The 16,631-nt window shown below is 71.1% G+C and overlaps 5 protein-coding genes across 11 annotated transcripts; 3 read left to right on the top strand and 2 right to left on the bottom strand.

The window, feature by feature from the left end:
• Window positions 1–4: 4 nt before the first annotated feature.
• Window positions 5–2,121, top strand: OGG1 (8-oxoguanine DNA glycosylase). 4 transcript variants are annotated; one of them, XM_075158803.1, is made up of 8 exons: window positions 5–103; window positions 338–463; window positions 551–813; window positions 890–1,069; window positions 1,154–1,332; window positions 1,405–1,546; window positions 1,631–1,680; window positions 1,767–2,121. In XM_075158803.1, exons 2-8 carry the CDS (start codon window positions 354–356, stop codon window positions 1,869–1,871), a joined length of 1,029 nt encoding a protein of 342 aa, XP_075014904.1. In that variant the 5' UTR covers window positions 5–103; window positions 338–353; the 3' UTR covers window positions 1,872–2,121. The 4 variants fall into 4 exon arrangements, with proteins under 4 accessions (XP_075014904.1, XP_075014907.1, XP_075014906.1 ...); XM_075158805.1 differs by having other exon boundaries at window positions 22–81; window positions 328–463; XM_075158804.1 differs by having other exon boundaries at window positions 25–120; window positions 328–463.
• Window positions 2,095–5,934, bottom strand: CAMK1 (calcium/calmodulin dependent protein kinase I). 3 transcript variants are annotated; one of them, XM_075158799.1, is made up of 12 exons: window positions 5,866–5,934; window positions 5,237–5,350; window positions 4,275–4,406; window positions 3,967–4,041; window positions 3,758–3,896; window positions 3,538–3,664; window positions 3,376–3,451; window positions 3,163–3,275; window positions 2,972–3,050; window positions 2,788–2,875; window positions 2,580–2,706; window positions 2,099–2,502 (listed from the first exon to the last, which is right to left on the bottom strand). In XM_075158799.1, exons 2-12 carry the CDS (start codon window positions 5,320–5,322, stop codon window positions 2,447–2,449), a joined length of 1,098 nt encoding a protein of 365 aa, XP_075014900.1. In that variant the 5' UTR covers window positions 5,323–5,350; window positions 5,866–5,934; the 3' UTR covers window positions 2,099–2,446. The 3 variants fall into 3 exon arrangements, with proteins under 3 accessions (XP_075014898.1, XP_075014900.1, XP_075014899.1); XM_075158798.1 differs by lacking the exon at window positions 5,866–5,934 and having other exon boundaries at window positions 5,237–5,767; XM_075158797.1 differs by lacking the exons at window positions 2,580–2,706; window positions 5,866–5,934 and having other exon boundaries at window positions 2,095–2,502; window positions 5,237–5,771.
• A 400-nt stretch (window positions 5,935–6,334) lies between these two features.
• On the bottom strand, window positions 6,335–9,576 carry TADA3 (transcriptional adaptor 3). Its single transcript, XM_075158801.1, has 8 exons — window positions 8,993–9,576; window positions 8,621–8,871; window positions 8,348–8,453; window positions 8,003–8,144; window positions 7,716–7,819; window positions 7,508–7,617; window positions 7,209–7,394; window positions 6,335–7,133 (listed from the first exon to the last, which is right to left on the bottom strand). The coding sequence occupies exons 1-8, from the start codon at window positions 9,197–9,199 to the stop codon at window positions 6,941–6,943; spliced, it is 1,299 nt and encodes a 432-aa protein (XP_075014902.1). The 5' UTR covers window positions 9,200–9,576; the 3' UTR covers window positions 6,335–6,940.
• Window positions 9,577–9,718: 142 nt separating this feature from the next.
• Window positions 9,719–11,844, top strand: ARPC4 (actin related protein 2/3 complex subunit 4). 2 transcript variants are annotated; one of them, XM_075158808.1, is made up of 6 exons: window positions 9,734–10,007; window positions 10,174–10,292; window positions 10,670–10,781; window positions 10,862–10,957; window positions 11,102–11,272; window positions 11,630–11,844. In XM_075158808.1, exons 1-6 carry the CDS (start codon window positions 10,005–10,007, stop codon window positions 11,633–11,635), a joined length of 507 nt encoding a protein of 168 aa, XP_075014909.1. In that variant the 5' UTR covers window positions 9,734–10,004; the 3' UTR covers window positions 11,636–11,844. The 2 variants fall into 2 exon arrangements, with proteins under 2 accessions (XP_075014908.1, XP_075014909.1); XM_075158807.1 differs by lacking the exon at window positions 10,174–10,292 and having other exon boundaries at window positions 9,719–10,007.
• A 438-nt stretch (window positions 11,845–12,282) lies between these two features.
• Window positions 12,283–16,363, top strand: TTLL3 (tubulin tyrosine ligase like 3). Its single transcript, XM_075158815.1, is given in 9 exon segments — window positions 12,283–12,918; window positions 13,068–13,427; window positions 13,552–13,680; window positions 13,765–13,950; window positions 14,392–14,531; window positions 14,602–14,775; window positions 14,777–15,070; window positions 15,152–15,587; window positions 15,665–16,363. Coding segments are annotated over 9 exon segments (2,610 nt in total). The 5' UTR covers window positions 12,283–12,663; the 3' UTR covers window positions 16,301–16,363.
• The last annotated feature ends 268 nt before the right edge of the window (window positions 16,364–16,631 follow it).

Below are 16,631 nucleotides of genomic sequence, written 5' to 3'. Positions count from 1 at the left end.
GGCCGGAAGTTGGGCCAGAGCGTCGCCGGCGCGCGGCGGGGAAGGGGTGGGCGCTCTGCCTGCCTGGAGGGGAGCTCTATGGTGGGGGAGCGGCGGGGCCGCGGTGCGGGACCGGGCGAGGTGCGGGGCTGAGGGGGCGCCGAGTGGGGGGCTGGGGGGCCAGACTGGGGGCCCAGGCCGGGGCTGTGGGCAGCGCGGGGCGCAGGCAGGAGCGGGACCCTACAGCAGCTCGGGGGGCAGAGGTGAGGGGAGGCATGGCGGAGGCGGGCCGGGGAGCTGGGGCAGGGGGGGCAGCCGGTGCCTGACCCCACCGCGTCCATGGGGCAGGCGGGCACAGGCGGCCCCCGGCCCCCATGACGCTGCGGGACAGCCCCGCCGCCGGCTCGTCCCTGTGGCGCTGCCTGCCCTGCCCGCCCGCCGAGCTGCGCCTGGACCTGGTGCTGTCGTCGGGGCAGACCTTCCGGTGAGCCCGCCCGCCCGGAGGTCCCGGGCCCCCCCCGGCCCAGCCCGGCGGGGTCTGGGCCGGCCCCGACGTCCCCGTGTGCGGCAGGTGGTGGGAGAGCAGCCCGGGGGCCTGGACGGGCGTGCTGGGGGGGCGCGTCTGGACGCTGAGGCAGGACCGGGACCGGCTCTGGTACACGGTGTACGGCGAGGAGCGGGACGGGCGTCCCGCCGAGGCGGCAAAGCCGGACGGTGCCGAGACGGACCAGATCCTGCGCGACTACTTCCAGCTGGACGTGGAGCTGCCGGCCCTGTACCGCGCCTGGGGGGCGGCCGACCCCCTCTTCCGCAAGGTGGCCGACGACTTCCCAGGTGAGGTGGCCCCACGGGGCCATGGGGGATGGCTGCGGCACCTGCCCGGCGTTCCCTCACCGCGTCCCGCCGGCAGGGGTGCGGGTGCTGCGGCAGGACCCCGTTGAGTGCCTCTTCTCCTTCATCTGCACCTCCAACAACCACATCTCCCGCATCACCGCCATGATCGAGCGCCTCTGCCGGGCCTTCGGCCGCCGCCTCTGCCGCCTCGATGCCCGGCCCTTCCACGCCTTCCCCTCCCTCTCGGCTCTCGCAGGTCCACCATTGCCCCGCCGCTGCCATTGCCACCCCACCGTGGCCTCGCCTGTGCCCACCCACCTCCCTCCGCTGTCCCCCGCAGGTGCTGACGCCGAGGCCCGGCTGCGGGCGCTGGGCTTCGGGTACCGGGCCAAGTTTGTCAGCGGGAGCGCGCAGGCCATCACCGAGGGGCTCGGCGCTGAGGGGCTGCGCCAGCTGCGTGCCGCGCCCTACGCCGAGGCCAGGAGGGTGCTGTGTGCCCTGCCTGGCGTGGGCGCCAAGGTGAGTGCCGGGACGGGGTGGGACGGGGAGCAGGGGCCGGCGGTGGGGGCTGACAGTGCTGCCTGGTGGCAGGTTGCCGACTGTGTCTGCCTGATGGCCCTGGACAAGGCGGAGGCAGTGCCGGTGGACACCCACGTCTGGCGCATCGCGCGGCAGCGCTACGGTGTGGCGCTGGGTGGCAGGAGCCTGACCCCCCGGGCCCACCAGGAGATCGGTGAGGGCAGGGCTGGGCCCTGACGTGGGACCCACGGGGATGGGGACGGTGCCCCCGGCGCTGGCGCTCACCCTCTCTCCGCAGGCGACTTCTTCCGGGGGCTTTGGGGCCCCCGCGCCGGCTGGGCGCAGGCAGTGAGTACCCCCCTCCCGGGCATCCCGGGGCTCGGCCCTCACCGCCCCCCTGGCCGTGCCCACCTCATCATCTCTCCCCATGCCAGGTCCTCTTCTGCGCCGACCTCCGCAAGGGCCAGGAGCTGGCCGGCAGCCGGGATCGGGCCTGGGGTGGCCGAGGCCAGGACAGCCGTGGGGACGGGCCCCCCTAGGGACACCCCAGGAGGGGCAGAGCCCCCAGGTCAGCGGCTGGGGGGGGATTACTGCGCCTGCTCCCCACCCGGGATGGACAGGGGTGCGGGCAGCTGCCTGTGCCCTGCCCGCTGTGTGCTTGGGGGAGCTACTGCCCGGGGCAGTGAGGCTGGGGGGGTCAGGGCTGTGTCCAGCCCCCTTCAGGGCAGAGCCGAGCCAAGCGGCGTTGGCCTCTTGCCTTTATTACAAGCAATAAAATAGAAACATCCATTTGGAAAATTCTCTTTGAACATGCTGGGGGGGGTGGGCAGTGCCAGGGCAGGCGTGGGGGGGGAGGGAGAGGGTGTGGGAGGGGGCCCGGGATGCAGCCCCAAGCTCGGGGGGGCTCCTGGGGGCTGCCCCTGCCCCGATGCAGAGCTCTGCTGTGAGCCTGCGGTGGTGAGCAGCCCCAGACACCCGGGGCAAGCAGGGCAGGGTGCTCCCACACCGTCCCCAGCACTGCAGGGCCCCCACCCCATGCTGTGCCCATGGGAGAGCTGGGACCCCCGGCCCCCTCCCCGGCCCCCCCCCAGGATGCGGCCATGCGGGGCTGTGCTCAGTCTGGTGGGAGGCGCTGAGCTCTCCTCGTGGGTGGGCGCCCGCAGTCCGACCCTGTGGGGAGGAGAGGGGTGAGAGCCTGGCAGCAGCCTCGGGGGGTGCAGGACGGGGACGGGGGGGTCGGGGCTCACCGTTGCTGGTGCCCCCCCCCAGCCGCTCGCTGGGGCTGGTGGGAGTCATCTGCCCGGGACCCTCCTGGCTGGTTCCCAGCTGCAGCTTCCGCATGTGTCTCACCACCGCCGTGGCGTTGAAGGCTTGCTGCCGACCCCACAGCGTCCATCACCCAGCGCAGGGTGCCCCGTGTACCCCCCTGACACTCCCCCGGCACCCCGCACTCACCTTCCACTTGCTCTTTGCAAAGTTCTTCTTGATCTGCTCGCTCACAGACTGGTGGATGTTCTTGTCCAGGGCCGTGTCCCCAGCGATCCTGGGGCGGGAGGGGGGGTCAGTGGGGGCCCCCCTGCCCCACGGCTGCCATGGGGTGGGCCAGATGGGGGGCAGACGGCAGCAGGTCCCCCCTTACCAGGGATGCTGCAGGGCTTGCTCGCAGGTGAAGCGCTTGCTGGGGTCCTTCTCCATCAGGTGCTGGATGAAGTCCTTGGCTGGGACAGGGCGCGGAGCAGCCGTGAGCACCTGCACCCACCGCCGCCCCCCCGGCTACCGCAACACCGCGCCGGCGTCCTGGCCCCCACCGCCCTGGTGGTCCCAGCTCACCCGAGTCCGAGATGTCGTCCCAGTAGGGCGAGTCGAACTCATACTCGGCCCGCAGGATCTGCTCGAAGAGCTTGGCGTCGTTCTCATCGTAGAAAGGGGGGTAACCGCAGAGCCTGGGGGGGCGGCGGGGAAGGAGACGCTGGCCCCGGCTGGCCCCGGGAGGCCGAGCCCCCACGGAGGGGAGGGGAGGGGGGCGGGAGGGGGGGTACGTACAGGATGTAGGCGATGACCCCGATGGACCAGCAATCCACCGCCTTGCTGTAGGGCTTCTGCGCCAGCACCTCGGGGGCTGGGGGGGACGGCAGGGGTGAGGGGGGACCCCAGCCCCAGGGGGGGGACCCCAACCCCTCACCTGGGGTGGTGGCAGCTGCTCACCCACGTAGCCGGGGGTGCCGCAGGCTGTGGACATGACGCTGCCGCAGCCCTCGATCTTCGACAGCCCGAAGTCGCTGATCATGATCTTGGAGTCCTCCTCCAGGCTGTAATAGAGCAGGTTCTCGGGCTGCGGGGAGGGGGGGGTCAGGGAGGGGTGATGCCGGGGTCCCCTCCCTGCCACTGCGATGGGGGGCTGTGTGTGTCCCCCCCCACCGCTCACCTTCAGGTCGCGGTGGACGATGCCCATGTCATGCAGGTACTTGACAGCGTCGAGGATCTGCCGGATCAGGGCGCTGGCGTCCCGTTCGGTGTAGAAGCCCTTCTCCACGATGCGGTCGAAGAGCTCCCCCCCCGAGACCCTGCGGGGATGGGCAGCACCGGTCAGCACGGCCCCCCCCAGACCCTCCCGGACCCCCCAACATCACTCACAGCTGCATGATGAGGTAGAGGTGGGTGCCGCTCTCGTAGATGTCATCCAAGGCCACGATGTTGGGGTGCTTGATCCTGCGGGGGGGGAGGCGCGGGGGGGTGAGGGGGCTCCCGGCTGCCCCCCACCCCGGCCCCCACTGGACAGGGAGCAGCCAAGTTCAGCCCTGCGGGACGTCACGCGCCGCTGGCTATTTTGGGCGCTGCCGATAACACCCAGCGATGGGTGATGGCAGGGGGGAGCCATGCCAGGTGCTGGGGGGGGTTGGTGAAGAGCGGGACCCCCACCCTGGTGCTGGGACAGCCCCTACTTGTGGAGAACGGCGATCTCGTTCTCGATGCTGGTCTCCTTCCCCTCCAGCGCCTTCTTGGCGATGCACTTGATGGCCACCAGCTTCCGCGTCGCCTTCTCCTCCGCCAGGACCACCTCGGAGAAGGCCCCTCTGGGGGGGAAGCAAGGGGTGAGCCGGGCGGGGGGGGCCGCTGGCCAGAGCCGCCGATGCCGTGCCGTGATTGCCATGGCGACGGGCAGAAAGTCTAGCTATTTATAGGAGAAAAGCAAGCGGGAGCCGCCCACCGGGACGGCTGGACACGGGCCCTGCCAGGGTTGGGGTGCCCGGCATCTCCTGGCGCGGCTGCACCGTCCCCTTATCAGGCAGGATAAGGCCGTGGCGCTGCCGGCAGCCCGGAGCTGAGCCGGGCCAGGAACAAGCCCCCAGGTGGGTTTTGGCAGCCCCGTGCTGCCCCTCAGCACCCAGGGCGAGCAGGGACACCCTGCCTGGCTCCATGGGGGCCCCAGGGGCCACCCGAAGGCCGAGGTGCCCGGCAGGAGCTGGGGCAGAGCCGTTGGCGGTGCCTAGGCAGGGCGGGTGGCAGGCAGCGTGCTCGCACCTCTCCGGGCCCTAAGCCTTGCCGTAATTAACCCGCTAATCCAGCCTAAGAGCCTTACGGCTCTTTGGGCACCGCCGGGCAGCCCTCTGCCAGCCGGGGGACCACCGTCGGGCACCCGCGGCGCGGTGCCCGGCACAGCGGGAGAGCTGCCGGCACGGGGGATCGGCCAGCACGGGGGGGAAGGTGGCAGGCAGGGCAGCACCGCAAACCCCTGCCTGTACGCCGCAGCGCCGGCCCTCGTGTGCCAGCCCGGCGGTGGCCCCTGCCTTGGGCCAATATTTGAGCTGGCGCGGTTCCACGCGGCTGGTTTGGCAAAGCCAGAGGGGGCCGGATCTGGTGCCGCGAGTGGGTTGTCACCGGTGTCCCCCCGCCTGCGACTCACGTGCCCAGGATCTCTCGGAAGTCGTAGATGCGCCGAATGTCCTCCGTCCTCTTCTTCCAGCTGGGCCCATCCTGCCCCAGCGGCATGGTGCCCCGTGGGGCCACCCACTCCCACCTGTGACACGAGTGGGGACAGGCTGTCAGCATGCCCCGGGGGGCCGGGATGCTGCGGCCATGGGGTGATGGGACAGTGGGACACAGGAGTGACGGGGTGCCAAGGGGACATGGCAGATGGTTGTCATCGTGGGGTGATGGGGACAAGCTCTGTGCCTTTGCTCTGGCCCCACGGCCAGCCCCGCCCCACGCAGGAGTTCTGGTGTGGGGTGCCCCACGAGGGACACACGCTGGGACCCTCACGCTGCCCGCCTGCCCAGCACCCGCCCATAGGGGCAGGCGGGCAGCATGAGGGGCCGAGGCACACGCGTGGGTGCGTGAGGGTCCCCACCCACGGCTTCTGCACGCGTGCCATCTGGCACAGCCGCGCCGGGCGGGACACGCGTGGGAACAGGACTACACTCCCCGGGTGGTGCGCCCCCACACCGCCGCCGCCGAGTGGGGGGGAGGTTGGGCTCTCGCGTGGGCACCGGCTCCGCGCGTGGGCACGCCGCCCCCGCCCCGCCCCGCCCTTACCGACGGCGCTGCGGCGGCCCCGGCCCCGCGCGGAGCAGCGGCGACTCCTCCCGGCGCGGCGCCGCCGGACAGCCCTGACGTCACGGGGAGGGGCGGGGCCGCGCCCCGCCGCCGCCAATGGGAGGTCGGCGGGCGGGGCTGGCCGCGGAGGGGGGCCACGCGTGACCGCCGGGCGCGTGTCCACGCAGGATGGGCGGGGGTGGCCCACGCGTGGTGCGGCAAGGGCGTCCGTTGTGGTGATGCGAGTGGGTCCCTCGGGTAGACACGAGTGGGTCCCTTAGGGACACGCGTGGGACACCCCCACAGCGGGCTGCAGGGCAGCCCCAGCCCCGGCACTCCGCCCCCCCGCCCAGGGGACCACCCAGCTTCCCCCACCCCAGACTGAGCCCAGCCCCCACCCCACCCCCCGCGCTGCCCCACGGCAGGGCTGTCCCCACACCCCACGGCGTTCCCCGAGGCCACCACACCACCGCCTGCACCGGGCTGCCTTTATTGCCCGCACACGTGGCAACAGAAACCACCAGTACAGGGAGAGTCCGGCCGCCCCCCCGCTGTGCCCCCCGCCCCGCCAGCCCCTTCCCCTCCCCACACCCCCCAGCCCACCCCATGGGGGCCAGGATCCCCCCCACCCGCTCTGGGGCCGTGGGGAGGGACAGGGGACCATGGGAGCCGCACTGCAGCAGCCACCAGATCCGCCCTGCCCCGCCGGGGCCTGGCTGATGTCACCCTCCCAGAATAACAGGGGGAGCGCGGGGGGGGATGCGGGAGCGGAAGCTGCCAGCCGGGGGGGGCCGTTCCCGGGAGGGACCCCCGCACCTCCGTGGGGTCCCCAGCCTGGGCTGGTGACAGCCCCGTAGAGGCAGGGGACAGCAAGGGGACAGCAGCCGGGACCCGTCAGCCGGGCGGGGAGGCCGAGCAAGCCCTGGGCACACGGGGGGCTGCGCCCCTCCGTCCCACTCTGGCAGGGCCAGCGCAGGCAGGGCACAGGCACGCCGGCACCCTGCGGGTAACAGCGGCACGGCCACCACCCCCCGGCTGCCGAGGTCCATGGCAGAGGGGAGCCCTCAGCCCCCCGCTACCCATCCAGGAGCTTGAGGATGCTCTCCCGCTCCTTCAGGGTCTTCCAGGCCTGGTCCTTCTCCTTCTTGGTGGGCGTGCGCTTCTTCTGCCGGGCAGCCATGATCTTGCGGAAGGCGTCCATCACCTCGTTGTCAGCCATGCGGACGCGCTGCCGCAGCTCCTGCCGGTGCAGCTCCTCCTTGGCCAGCCTGGGGGGACACACACGGGGGCGTCAGCCCCCGGCGGGCAGCCCCCTGCCTGCACCTGTCCCTGCCCGCACTCACCGCAGCAGCTCGTGCTTCTTGGCGCGGTTGTGCGCGCTGAGGGCCTTCAGCTCGGCCTGCCTCTTGCGCAGCTCGGCCAGCACCTCGTCCTCCGAGTCCTCGGCCGGCCGGTCCTCCGACTCCAGCAGGCCCTGGGCAACCAGCTCCTCCTTGATCCGCCCCTCCAGCGACTTGGTGTGGGGGACACTGCCGGGGCGGAGAGCGGCTGCTGCCCACCACACGCCCTTTGCTCCCCCCAACTGGCGCGTTCGGCATCCCCGCGGGCAGCGCCGAGCTCGGGGGCCACCTTGGTTGCTCACCTGAAGGGCTTGTTCTGGCTGCGGGGAGACGTGCCGGCACCGTCGGCTCCCGAGTCCTTGCCGGCGATCTCGGGGATGGGGGAGTCCTCGACGGGGGAGATGATGTTCTCCTAGCGACGGGAGCACGAAGGAAGGGTCACTGCCCTGGGCCGTGGCGACGCTGCCCCATGGGGCCAGGTCATGGCACAGCCCCACAGAGCCCCCTCACCTCCACGAGGGCCTGCAGGAGACGCTGCGTCAGGGGCCCGAAAGGACACCCGTCCTCCGGCTGCTCGTGCTGGGCCTCCGACTTCTTCAGCAGGGCATCGACATCTGGGAAGAAGCAAGAGGGAGAAAAAAAACCACCCCCAACACGCAGAGGTAAGCAGCGGAGCAGGGCAGCCTCTCCCCCGGGAGCGCGGGGCGAGGGGCCAGGGCTTGGCTTTGCTGGGTGCGGGCGCTCGCAGCCGCTCCGGGCCCTTTACACCAGGCAAAGGCGGGTGGGGATGGAGGCACCTTTGGTGTCCAGCTCGGTGAGCGGCCCCAGGACGCCTTTCTTCTTGTCAGCAGCAGCCGCCGCCCGGGCTCCGTCCTTCTGCTCCTCCAGCAGGTCCTCCTGGGCCCAGCGCTGGGAGTAATGCTTCCCCAGGGGCGGGATCTGCGAGAGCAGGGCTCGGCACAGCTCCCAGAGCCCCCCGCCTCGACTCCCGCCTCGCCAGCGCCATGGCATCATCATCCCCAGGCGGGAATGCTCACTGTGAGGCGCGGAAGGGGACGGAGCAGCCGAGGGCCGGGAGGGAATGGGGAGAGAGGGTAGGGGATGCGCAAGGGAGGCACGGGATGAGCTCGGGAGTTTTTCACCTTGTAATGCTCAGCCTCATCCTCCGGTGGCTTGAGCAGCTCCTCCAGCACTCTGACCTCCTCGTTGGTGAGATCAGCACAGTACGGCTCCACTGATGCCCAGAACCTGCAAGGACGGATGAGCTGTGAGGGGAAGCTGCTGGGGACCCCGTGGAAGCTGACACACACACCCCTCCCCCTCGGGGCCTCTTCCCTCAGGCTGGAGGCAGCCCTCGCGCTGGGTGCTGCAAGGAAGGAGACAGATGATCGCAACGCCCCCCAACACCCACGCACCTGTTAGGAGCATCGTTTTTGGGGATGCGGGGCACGTCAATGGGATCATCCTGGAATTCGTATTCCTGGATCTTGGGCTGCAGGTTCTTGGACTTGGGCCGGCCGGGGCCAGGCCCGGTCCCATGGCCCCCTTTGCCCTCCAACTTCTGCTTCTTGGGCTTCCCGTGCTTGACAGAGGTGCCCACATCGTGGTCCTTGCTCAGCTTCAGGAACCGCCGGTCACCCTTCTTGTCCTGCCAGTCCGTCAGAATCTGGAAGAGAGCGATGCCTCATCGGGTCCCGCACCTGGCATTGGGCAGGGATGGACCGGAGGCAGCCCCTTGGTGGGAAGGAGCAGGATGGGGAGCCACCCTACGGCTGCGGTCCCGGCACCTGGGTCTCGGCCTCCAGGACGCGGAGGCGGCGGCTGGCGGAGGAGAGCAGCGTCTCCAGCTCCAGCTGCAGCGTGTCCAGCTCCTCGATGCCGATGCCATCGTCCTCCGAGCGGGCCAGCACGGCTGTGTACCGGGGGCACACCTTCACGTGGTCCACCGACTTGAAGTCGTGGAACTGCAGCGGGCAGTCCTTCAGCTCGCTCATGGCGGTGGGTACCGGGGGACACTGGGGGGGCTATGGGGAAACTGAGGGGGGCACAGGGGGTTATGGGGAAACCGGGGACACGGGAAGCTGAGAGGAAAGGGAGCGGAGCGGGGGGCTATGGGGAACCGGGGGGTACCGGGGTGCTGAGGGGGACCGGGGTCGGATCACCGGGGCGCTGAGGGGAACCGAGGGGGGGATCACCGGGGCGCTGAGGGGAACAAGGCGGGGGGCGGCACCGGGGCGCTGAGGGACACCCGGGGGGGCTCTGCACCGGGGCGCTGAGGAGGCCGCGGGGGGCCCGGAGGAGGGAGGGGCGCCGGCGGGGCAGCGGGTGCCGCGGGCGGGCGGCACCGCGGGGCGGTGGCGGCGGGAGCGCCGCGGGGCCGGGCCGGGCCGGGCCTAGGCCGCTCGCCCCTTCCGGCCCCCGTAGGCGGTGGGCGCCCCGCCCCGCGCTCCCCCATTGGCCCAGCCGCGCCCAGCGCCCGTCGCTCATTGGTCCGACTCGCTCTCCATCTCCCTTCCCTAATATGGAAGCGCTGACAGGAGCGTACCAAGCCCGGCAGGGCGTGGGGGGGGGCCGTGCGGGATCCCGCCGCCGCCGCGGGCCACCGCCGCCGCGCTCGCTCTCTAGCGCCGTTCCCTCACCGGTCTGTGCCACGGCGAGGCCTCTCCGCCCCCACCCGGGCCCTGGACGCGGGGTGGGAGCCTCCCGCCACCCCCCTCCCGCCGCAGTAGGAGGTCCCGCGCATCCCGGAAGAGGGGACCGGCCACTTCCGCCTGCCGGGACCGGACCGCAGCCGCCACCATGGTAGGGCGGGGGGCGCCGGGCCGGGGCGGGCCGGGGAGCGGCGGCGGCGGGCGGGGATGAGGGGGCCGGGGATGGCGGCAGTGGGGCGAGCGGGGCTGGGGGGCCGCCGGTCGGGGGGCAGACGGCGGGGCCCCGGCCGGGGGCTGACGCCGCCGTGTCCCCGCAGACCGCCACGCTGCGCCCGTACCTGAACGCGGTGCGCGCCACGCTGCAGGCCGCGCTGTGCCTGGAGAACTTCTCCTCGCAGGTGGTGGAGCGGCACAACAAGCCCGAGGTGGAAGTCAGGTACGGGGGGGAGCACCGGTGGAGCTCTGCTCCGGCCGGGCTGCCTGCCCTGGGGGGAGGGGGCCGCTGGCCGGTCCCTGCCGCGGTGTTGCCGGTACCTGCCTGTTCGCTGGGCAGTCCCGGTGCAGCCGGGCAGGCCTCTGCATCCACCGGCTGCCGCCCCTTAGTCACAGGGCTGGTGCCGGCAGGGAGCCGAGGAGCGGCAGGGAGGAGGGGGATCTAGCTCGGGATGGACGCCTCCGGGAGGCAGAAGGCATCATGTAGCAGCATGAAGCAAAACCTCCACACTTCTGTGATCCCTCAGCTCCCCGCTTGTGCGCTCCCCATCCCCATTTCTGCTTCCTTCTGAGTCAGTCTTGCCCTTCCTCTGCTCGCAGGAGCAGCAAAGAGCTGCTGTTGCAGCCGGTGATCATCAGCAGGAACGAGAAGGAGAAGGTCCTCATCGAGGGCTCCATTAACTCCGTGCGTGTCAGCATCGCGGTGAAGCAGGTGAGGTGGGGGGTGCGGGCAGCAGGCTGGCAGCTCACGCCTGGCGCGGGGGAAGCCTCACTTCCCTTTTCTCTCCCCAGGCCGATGAGATCGAGAAGATCTTGTGCCACAAATTCATGCGCTTCATGATGATGAGGGCCGAGAACTTCTTCATCCTGCGCAGGAAGCCCGTGGAGGTGAGGTGACAGGGAGGGGACAAAGCAGCTCCTGGCTCAGCTCCTGGCACGGGGCGGGGGGGGTCTCCAGTGCAGAACTGGGATGCTAGGTTGCGTGGTCAGTGGCCTGGGTGCTCATCCCCAGGGTGCTTCTCTCTTCCCCAGGGCTACGACATCAGCTTCTTGATCACAAACTTCCACACGGAGCAGATGTACAAGCACAAGCTGGTGGACTTTGTCATCCACTTCATGGAGGAGATCGACAAGGAGATCAGCGAGATGAAGCTCTCTGTCAACGCCAGGGCCCGCATCGTGGCAGAGGAGTTCCTCAAGAACGTGAGGCTCTGAACTGGGAGGAGTTGGGTCCCTTATTTTGGGAGCGGGGTGGGGGCTCTGCCCAGGGAACCTCTTGGGGACAGAAGGGAGGGTGCCCGGGGGAGCTCACACCCCCTTTGCTCATGAAGCGCCAGCTTTGAGACCCCCAGAGCGCGCTCGGGGGCGGGCAGCAGCCGGGGGGATGTGGCCCTTCCGGTGGCTGCTGCGATGGGACGCGGGAGAGGCTGAGCGTGGAGCTCCGGCAGCAGCAGCTGCCCTCGGCCTCCCTCCCCGGTGCCAGCTGGGAGGGCGGGGAGGGCCGGAGGAGTGCCCGCGGGCAGGGACTGACGGCCGCCTGTCTTCTCCTCTCGCCTCCAGTTTTAGGCCGTGGTGCAGGACCCCGTGGCTCCCCAACGCTTGTGCCCGCCGGGCGCCGTGCCTGCGCCTGCTCCCGCTGCCGGCCGGGCCGGGCCGGGCCCCCTGCCCCTCGCCGGGCCGGCAACCGTGCTGGGAGCAGACCCCGCTTGCGGTAGAGCGGCCCCGGTCGCTGCCGCTGTCTCGTCTCGTTTTTTAAACGGTCTCGTTTGCTGTAACCGCCGCCTCCTCCCTCCCTCCCGCCGCACCGGGGGGGGCGGGGCCTGTGGCACCGGCTGGGCGGGGCCCGGCGGGAGGGGGCGGGCGGGGCCCGGCGGGAGGGGGCGGGCGGGGCCCGGCGGGAGGGGGCGGGCGGGGCCCGGCGGGAGGGGGCGGGCGGGGCCCGGCGGGAGCGGGGCGGGGCCCGGCGGGGCGCCATGGCAACGGCAAACAGTGGGGATGGCCCCGACGGTGCGGGCAGGGCTGGGGGTGCGAAGGGAGGGGTCTGAGGGGGGCATGGAAGGGTTTGAAAGGGGGGTACCAAGGGGGCTGTGGGGGGTGTCTCTGGCTGTGAAAGGGTTTGGGGGTGGTGCAGGGGGGCCGGGGGGGCTGTGAGGTTTCAGTGGGGAGCTGATGCAGGGGGTTGTGGGCACGGGGTGGGGGTGCCTGCGTGGCACTGGGGGTCTCGTGTTTGTCCCCACTTCGGGGCAGTGGAGCCAGGCCCAGGGCTCTGCTGTCACAGCGGTGCTGGGGTTGGGGGGCTGCATCCTGCGCTGGACCCCCACCTCACTTCCCCACGGGGCAAGGGGACAGGGGACCCGCTTGGTGCCTGCAGGAGGCAGAGCCACCCGCAGCTCCCCTCGCCCTCAGGCCAGCGTGGGACGGTGCCCCAGGGAGAACAGCACTGTGGGCACACAGCCCCCCAGCCAGGGGCAGTGCTTGGCTGGGGGGGCCACTGCCGGAGCAGGAGACGTCCCAGCTGTCCCCTGGCCTGCCAGGCTGGTGATGAGGGCACGGCAGGGGAGCGGGTCGTCTCAGGGGGCACACGGGGCACCGGCATGAGGCTCGGCGGGTCGGTGAACACTGTGTCAGGGACCCCTGGCTCGGTCAGGCAGAGACAGGCAGGTAGGCACCTTTTCGCCCCTCCCTGCCCGCCCCCCAGGGCTGGGGACGTAGGGCCAGCGGGGTCAGCCAGGGCTGTCCTCACAGGGCAGGCGGCATCTGCCACTGCTGGCCACTGCAGCTGCCACCACCCCTTACTCGACCCTGAGCGGCTCAAGAGGGCCAGGCTGCACGTGGAGAGGGCCATCAAGGTGAGGGGCCTGACTTCACATCCCCCCAACATGCCATGCACTTGCATTTATTGCATTTATTGCTTTTATTGCATTTCTGGCTTGGGGGTGAAGAGCTGAGCTGGAGAGACCAGGGGTGGGGCAGGCTGAGCCTTCGGGTTCCTCCCCAGGAGAAGAAGATCTTCACGGTGCAGGGCCCCTACCCTGTCATCCGCAGCCTGCTGCGGGCCAGGGGCTGGGTGGAGAGGAAGCTCCCCAGCACGGGCAGGGTGGGCAGCCGGCCGGAGCAGCATCATGGCAGCCAGGAGAAGCAGCTGCAGGAGGAGGCGGAGGAGGAGGGAGGCGATGCTGATGCTGCTGAGCAGGGGGAGGCAGTGCTGGACCCGCAACCGGGGTTGGCATGCTGTGGGGCATGGCCTTCCCTGGGGACCCCAGAGCCACTGAGCTCCCCACATCCACCCAATGAGGAGGAGGAAGAGGAGGAGGAAGAGCGGTGGGATGAGGACCCCGATGGCATCCACGACCTCATGGTTAGCTGAGAGGGCTAGGGCTGAGCTCTGCCGCAGCCCCCAGGCACAGGGCACAACCTGGCGCAGGGGGCGAGGGGTGGGATAGGGGGTCTGTGCCTCACCCTGGCCCCCCCGCTCCCTGCAGTCCCGCCTGGTGCGGGACCAGGTGCCGTACTTCATCTGGACCAACCGCCACGGCGCTGTCGACTGCCGGCTGCTGCGGCAGGACCAGGTGGTGAACCACTACGCCCGGGTGGGCGCCTTCACCACCAAGGTGGGAGCCCGGAGCCCCCGGGGGGGGGTACGACACAACAGGGGTGGGGGGGTCCAGCGGGGGCTGCCACCCTTCTCTAAACAGGAGGGGCTGTGCCTCAACCTGCGAAACCTGCCCTGGTTCGACCAAGCTGACCCTGACACCTTCTTCCCCCGGTGCTACCGGCTGGGGGCTGTGGACGAGCGGCAAGCCTTCATCGGTGAGCTCGAGGCTGGCGTGACCCAGCAGGGCCATTGCCCTCCTGTCCCCCCCGTGCTTCCAGCCCCCCCCGTGTCCTGTGCAGGACCAGGCGGGGACAATGTCCCCCTTGCAGAGGATTTCCGCCTGACGGCAGCTCGCAGCCTGCTCAAAGCGGCTCTGGAGAGGGCTGGGGATGTGCCGGCGGGGACGGAGCAGACCCCGAAATCCGGCGAGGGGCCAGGTGAGCGTGTGGAGCTGGGCCTGGGAGGAGGGGGACAGGGAGTTTGGGGTCAGAGGTATGCCTGGGGGCTGAGCCTCTGCTCAGGGCCATGGCTTGGGACCCCCCACTCCCTCTTACCAGCCCCCCTCATGGGTGTTGTCTCCCCAGCCCATCCCTGAGCACCCAAGGCCACCCATCCCATGGGCAAGCTCTGTGCCACAGCCCTGAGGGTGGCACAGCGGGTCCCCAAGAGCCACGTCCCTCACACCATGCTACCCACAGCGGGGCCAGGACCCCCCCTGCCACCCCAGCTGGTGGAGGAGGCCCTGCAGGCCTGCGAGCAGCACCTGGGCAGCCTGGGGCACCAGGACATCGACGGGGACCCCCCGTCCCCCTGCATGACGGGCACCGACTGGGACCGCTTCCTGCAGGACTACTACCACGTAGTGCAGTGAGTGCCAAGCGGGATGGGGGAGACACTGCGACGGGGCCGACGCTGAGCCCCCCACGTTCCCCCGCAGCGAGGGGGCTGGGCTGGCGCTTAGCGGGGCGCAGCAGGAGCGGTGCCGAGCCCTGCTGCGGCGCCTGGCAGGGCGGCTGCCCCAGCTCGGCATGGAGGGTGACCGCAACGTCTGGATCCTCAAACCCGGTGCCAAATCCCGCGGCAGGGGTAAGGCTGGGGGAAGCAGGGGGAATGGGCTCCCCGCCAAGGAGGGGGGTCCCACCGTCACCATGTCCCCCAGGCATCGTCTGCGCGGCGCGGCTGGAGGAGGTGCTGCGGCTGGCGGGGAGCTGCGCAGCGCCTTCGGCGAGGGTGGGCGGGTGGGTGGTGCAGAAGTACGTGGAGCGGCCGCTGCTCATCTTTGGCACCAAATTCGACATCCGGCAATGGTTCCTGGTGACCGACTGGAACCCGCTGACCGTCTGGTTTTACCGCGAAAGCTACCTGCGCTTCTGCTCCCGGCCCTTCTCCCTGCGCCGCCTGGACGCGTGAGTGTCCCCCGTGCCGGACCCCGGTACCCCGGTACCCACTGGCACTCCACTGACCCAGCACCACTCTCCCCGCCCCAGCGCCCGGCACCTCTGCAACGTCTCCATCCAGAAGCAGTGCAGGCCGGCACGGGGCCGGCATCCCCGGCTGCCCCCCGACCAGATCTGGTCCTGCCAACAGCTCCAGGCGTACCTAGCACAGGTGGGGCAGGCAGGTGCCTGGCACCAGGTGATGGTGCCCGGCATGAAGACAGCAGTGGTGGGCGCCCTGCGCAGTGCCCAGGACCTGGTGGGGTCCCGCAAGGGCAGCTTTGAGCTCTACGGGGCCGACTTTATCTTCGGGGAGGACTGCCAGCCCTGGCTGCTGGAGATCAACGCCAGCCCCACCATGGCCCCCTCCTCTGCGGTGACCGGCCGTCTGTGTGCCAGCGTCCAGCGGGACACGCTGCGCGTGGTCATCGACCGCAGGGATGACCCCACCTGCCCCATCGGTGCCTTTGAGCTCATCTACAAGGAGGTGAGCTGGGGGGGGGCTGCGGGGCCAACACCCCCTGGGCACCCTGGGCACCCACTCCCCGCCATGTCCTCCTGCAGGCAGCCGTGCCCGTGCCTCTGCATGTGGGGCTGAAGCTGATGGTGGAAGGCTGCTCCCTGAGGAAGCCCCAGCCGGCACACCGCCGATCCCAGGGCAAGCCCCCCACCGCTGCGGCTGGCACCCCCCAGCCCCTTGCGCTGCCCAGCCCCTGGGGCAGGGCAGCCCCACGCCCCCAGCCGGGAGCATTGCGGGGGGAACTGGCTCCTCTGGGGCGATGGAGCCGCCGCTGCCCCCCCAGCTCAGCCCCCCCAGCACCACCACAGTCCCCGGGGTGCTGTGACGGGAGCTGGGGGCTGCCACAGCTCAGCTGCCTGCTTGGGCAGCCCCAGGCAGCTCTGCCCCAGCTTAGTGTCCGTCCCCTGGCCAGGGTCCCTGTCCCACCGCCCCGGGGAGCCCCCGCTGGCCGGCAGCCCCTGGGGACTCACAGGCCAGACCCCCTCCTGCCGAGGTGTTGCGCCCGCCTCGGCTGGCACCCGGTGCCTGGACCCCGTGGCCCTGCCCGGGGCAGCGGAGCCCCATCGCGGGCAGGAGGCCCTCAGCAGCTCCCAGGGGGACGTAGAAGAGCTGCGACGCTGAAGGACACCCAGGAGGGGACCGGCTCGGCAGCAGCACCCTGCCTGTCCCAGCTGGGGTGACACAGCGGCACCCAGCTCCCCTCCACCCCAGCTGGACCCCATTGTTGGGTGAGGGCACCCAGCCCACCCCTCACGGGGGCTGCAAAACACGTCTGTGACAGGGACCCTGGCTCTGCCCCTCTGTGTGCGGGAGGGCGCGGGCACGGCGGGGCTGAACCCGGATGGGGCTGCGGGCAGGAACTGGGGCCGCTGCGGCAGCTCCTCTGCCGGGGGCAGAGAGCGGGCAGGAAAAGACCTCTCCGCTCCTGCCTGCCTGCGGTCGCGCCTGCCAGGCAGAGCCACGGCAGTGGTGACACCGCTGCGCCCCGGCGCTGGGAACCAGGTCAGGCAC

This window comes from Calonectris borealis, chromosome 10 (genome assembly GCF_964195595.1).
Source record: "Calonectris borealis chromosome 10, bCalBor7.hap1.2, whole genome shotgun sequence".
Classification (NCBI taxonomy): domain Eukaryota; kingdom Metazoa; phylum Chordata; class Aves; order Procellariiformes; family Procellariidae; genus Calonectris; species Calonectris borealis.
This window is presented reverse-complemented; position numbering and strand designations above follow the sequence as displayed.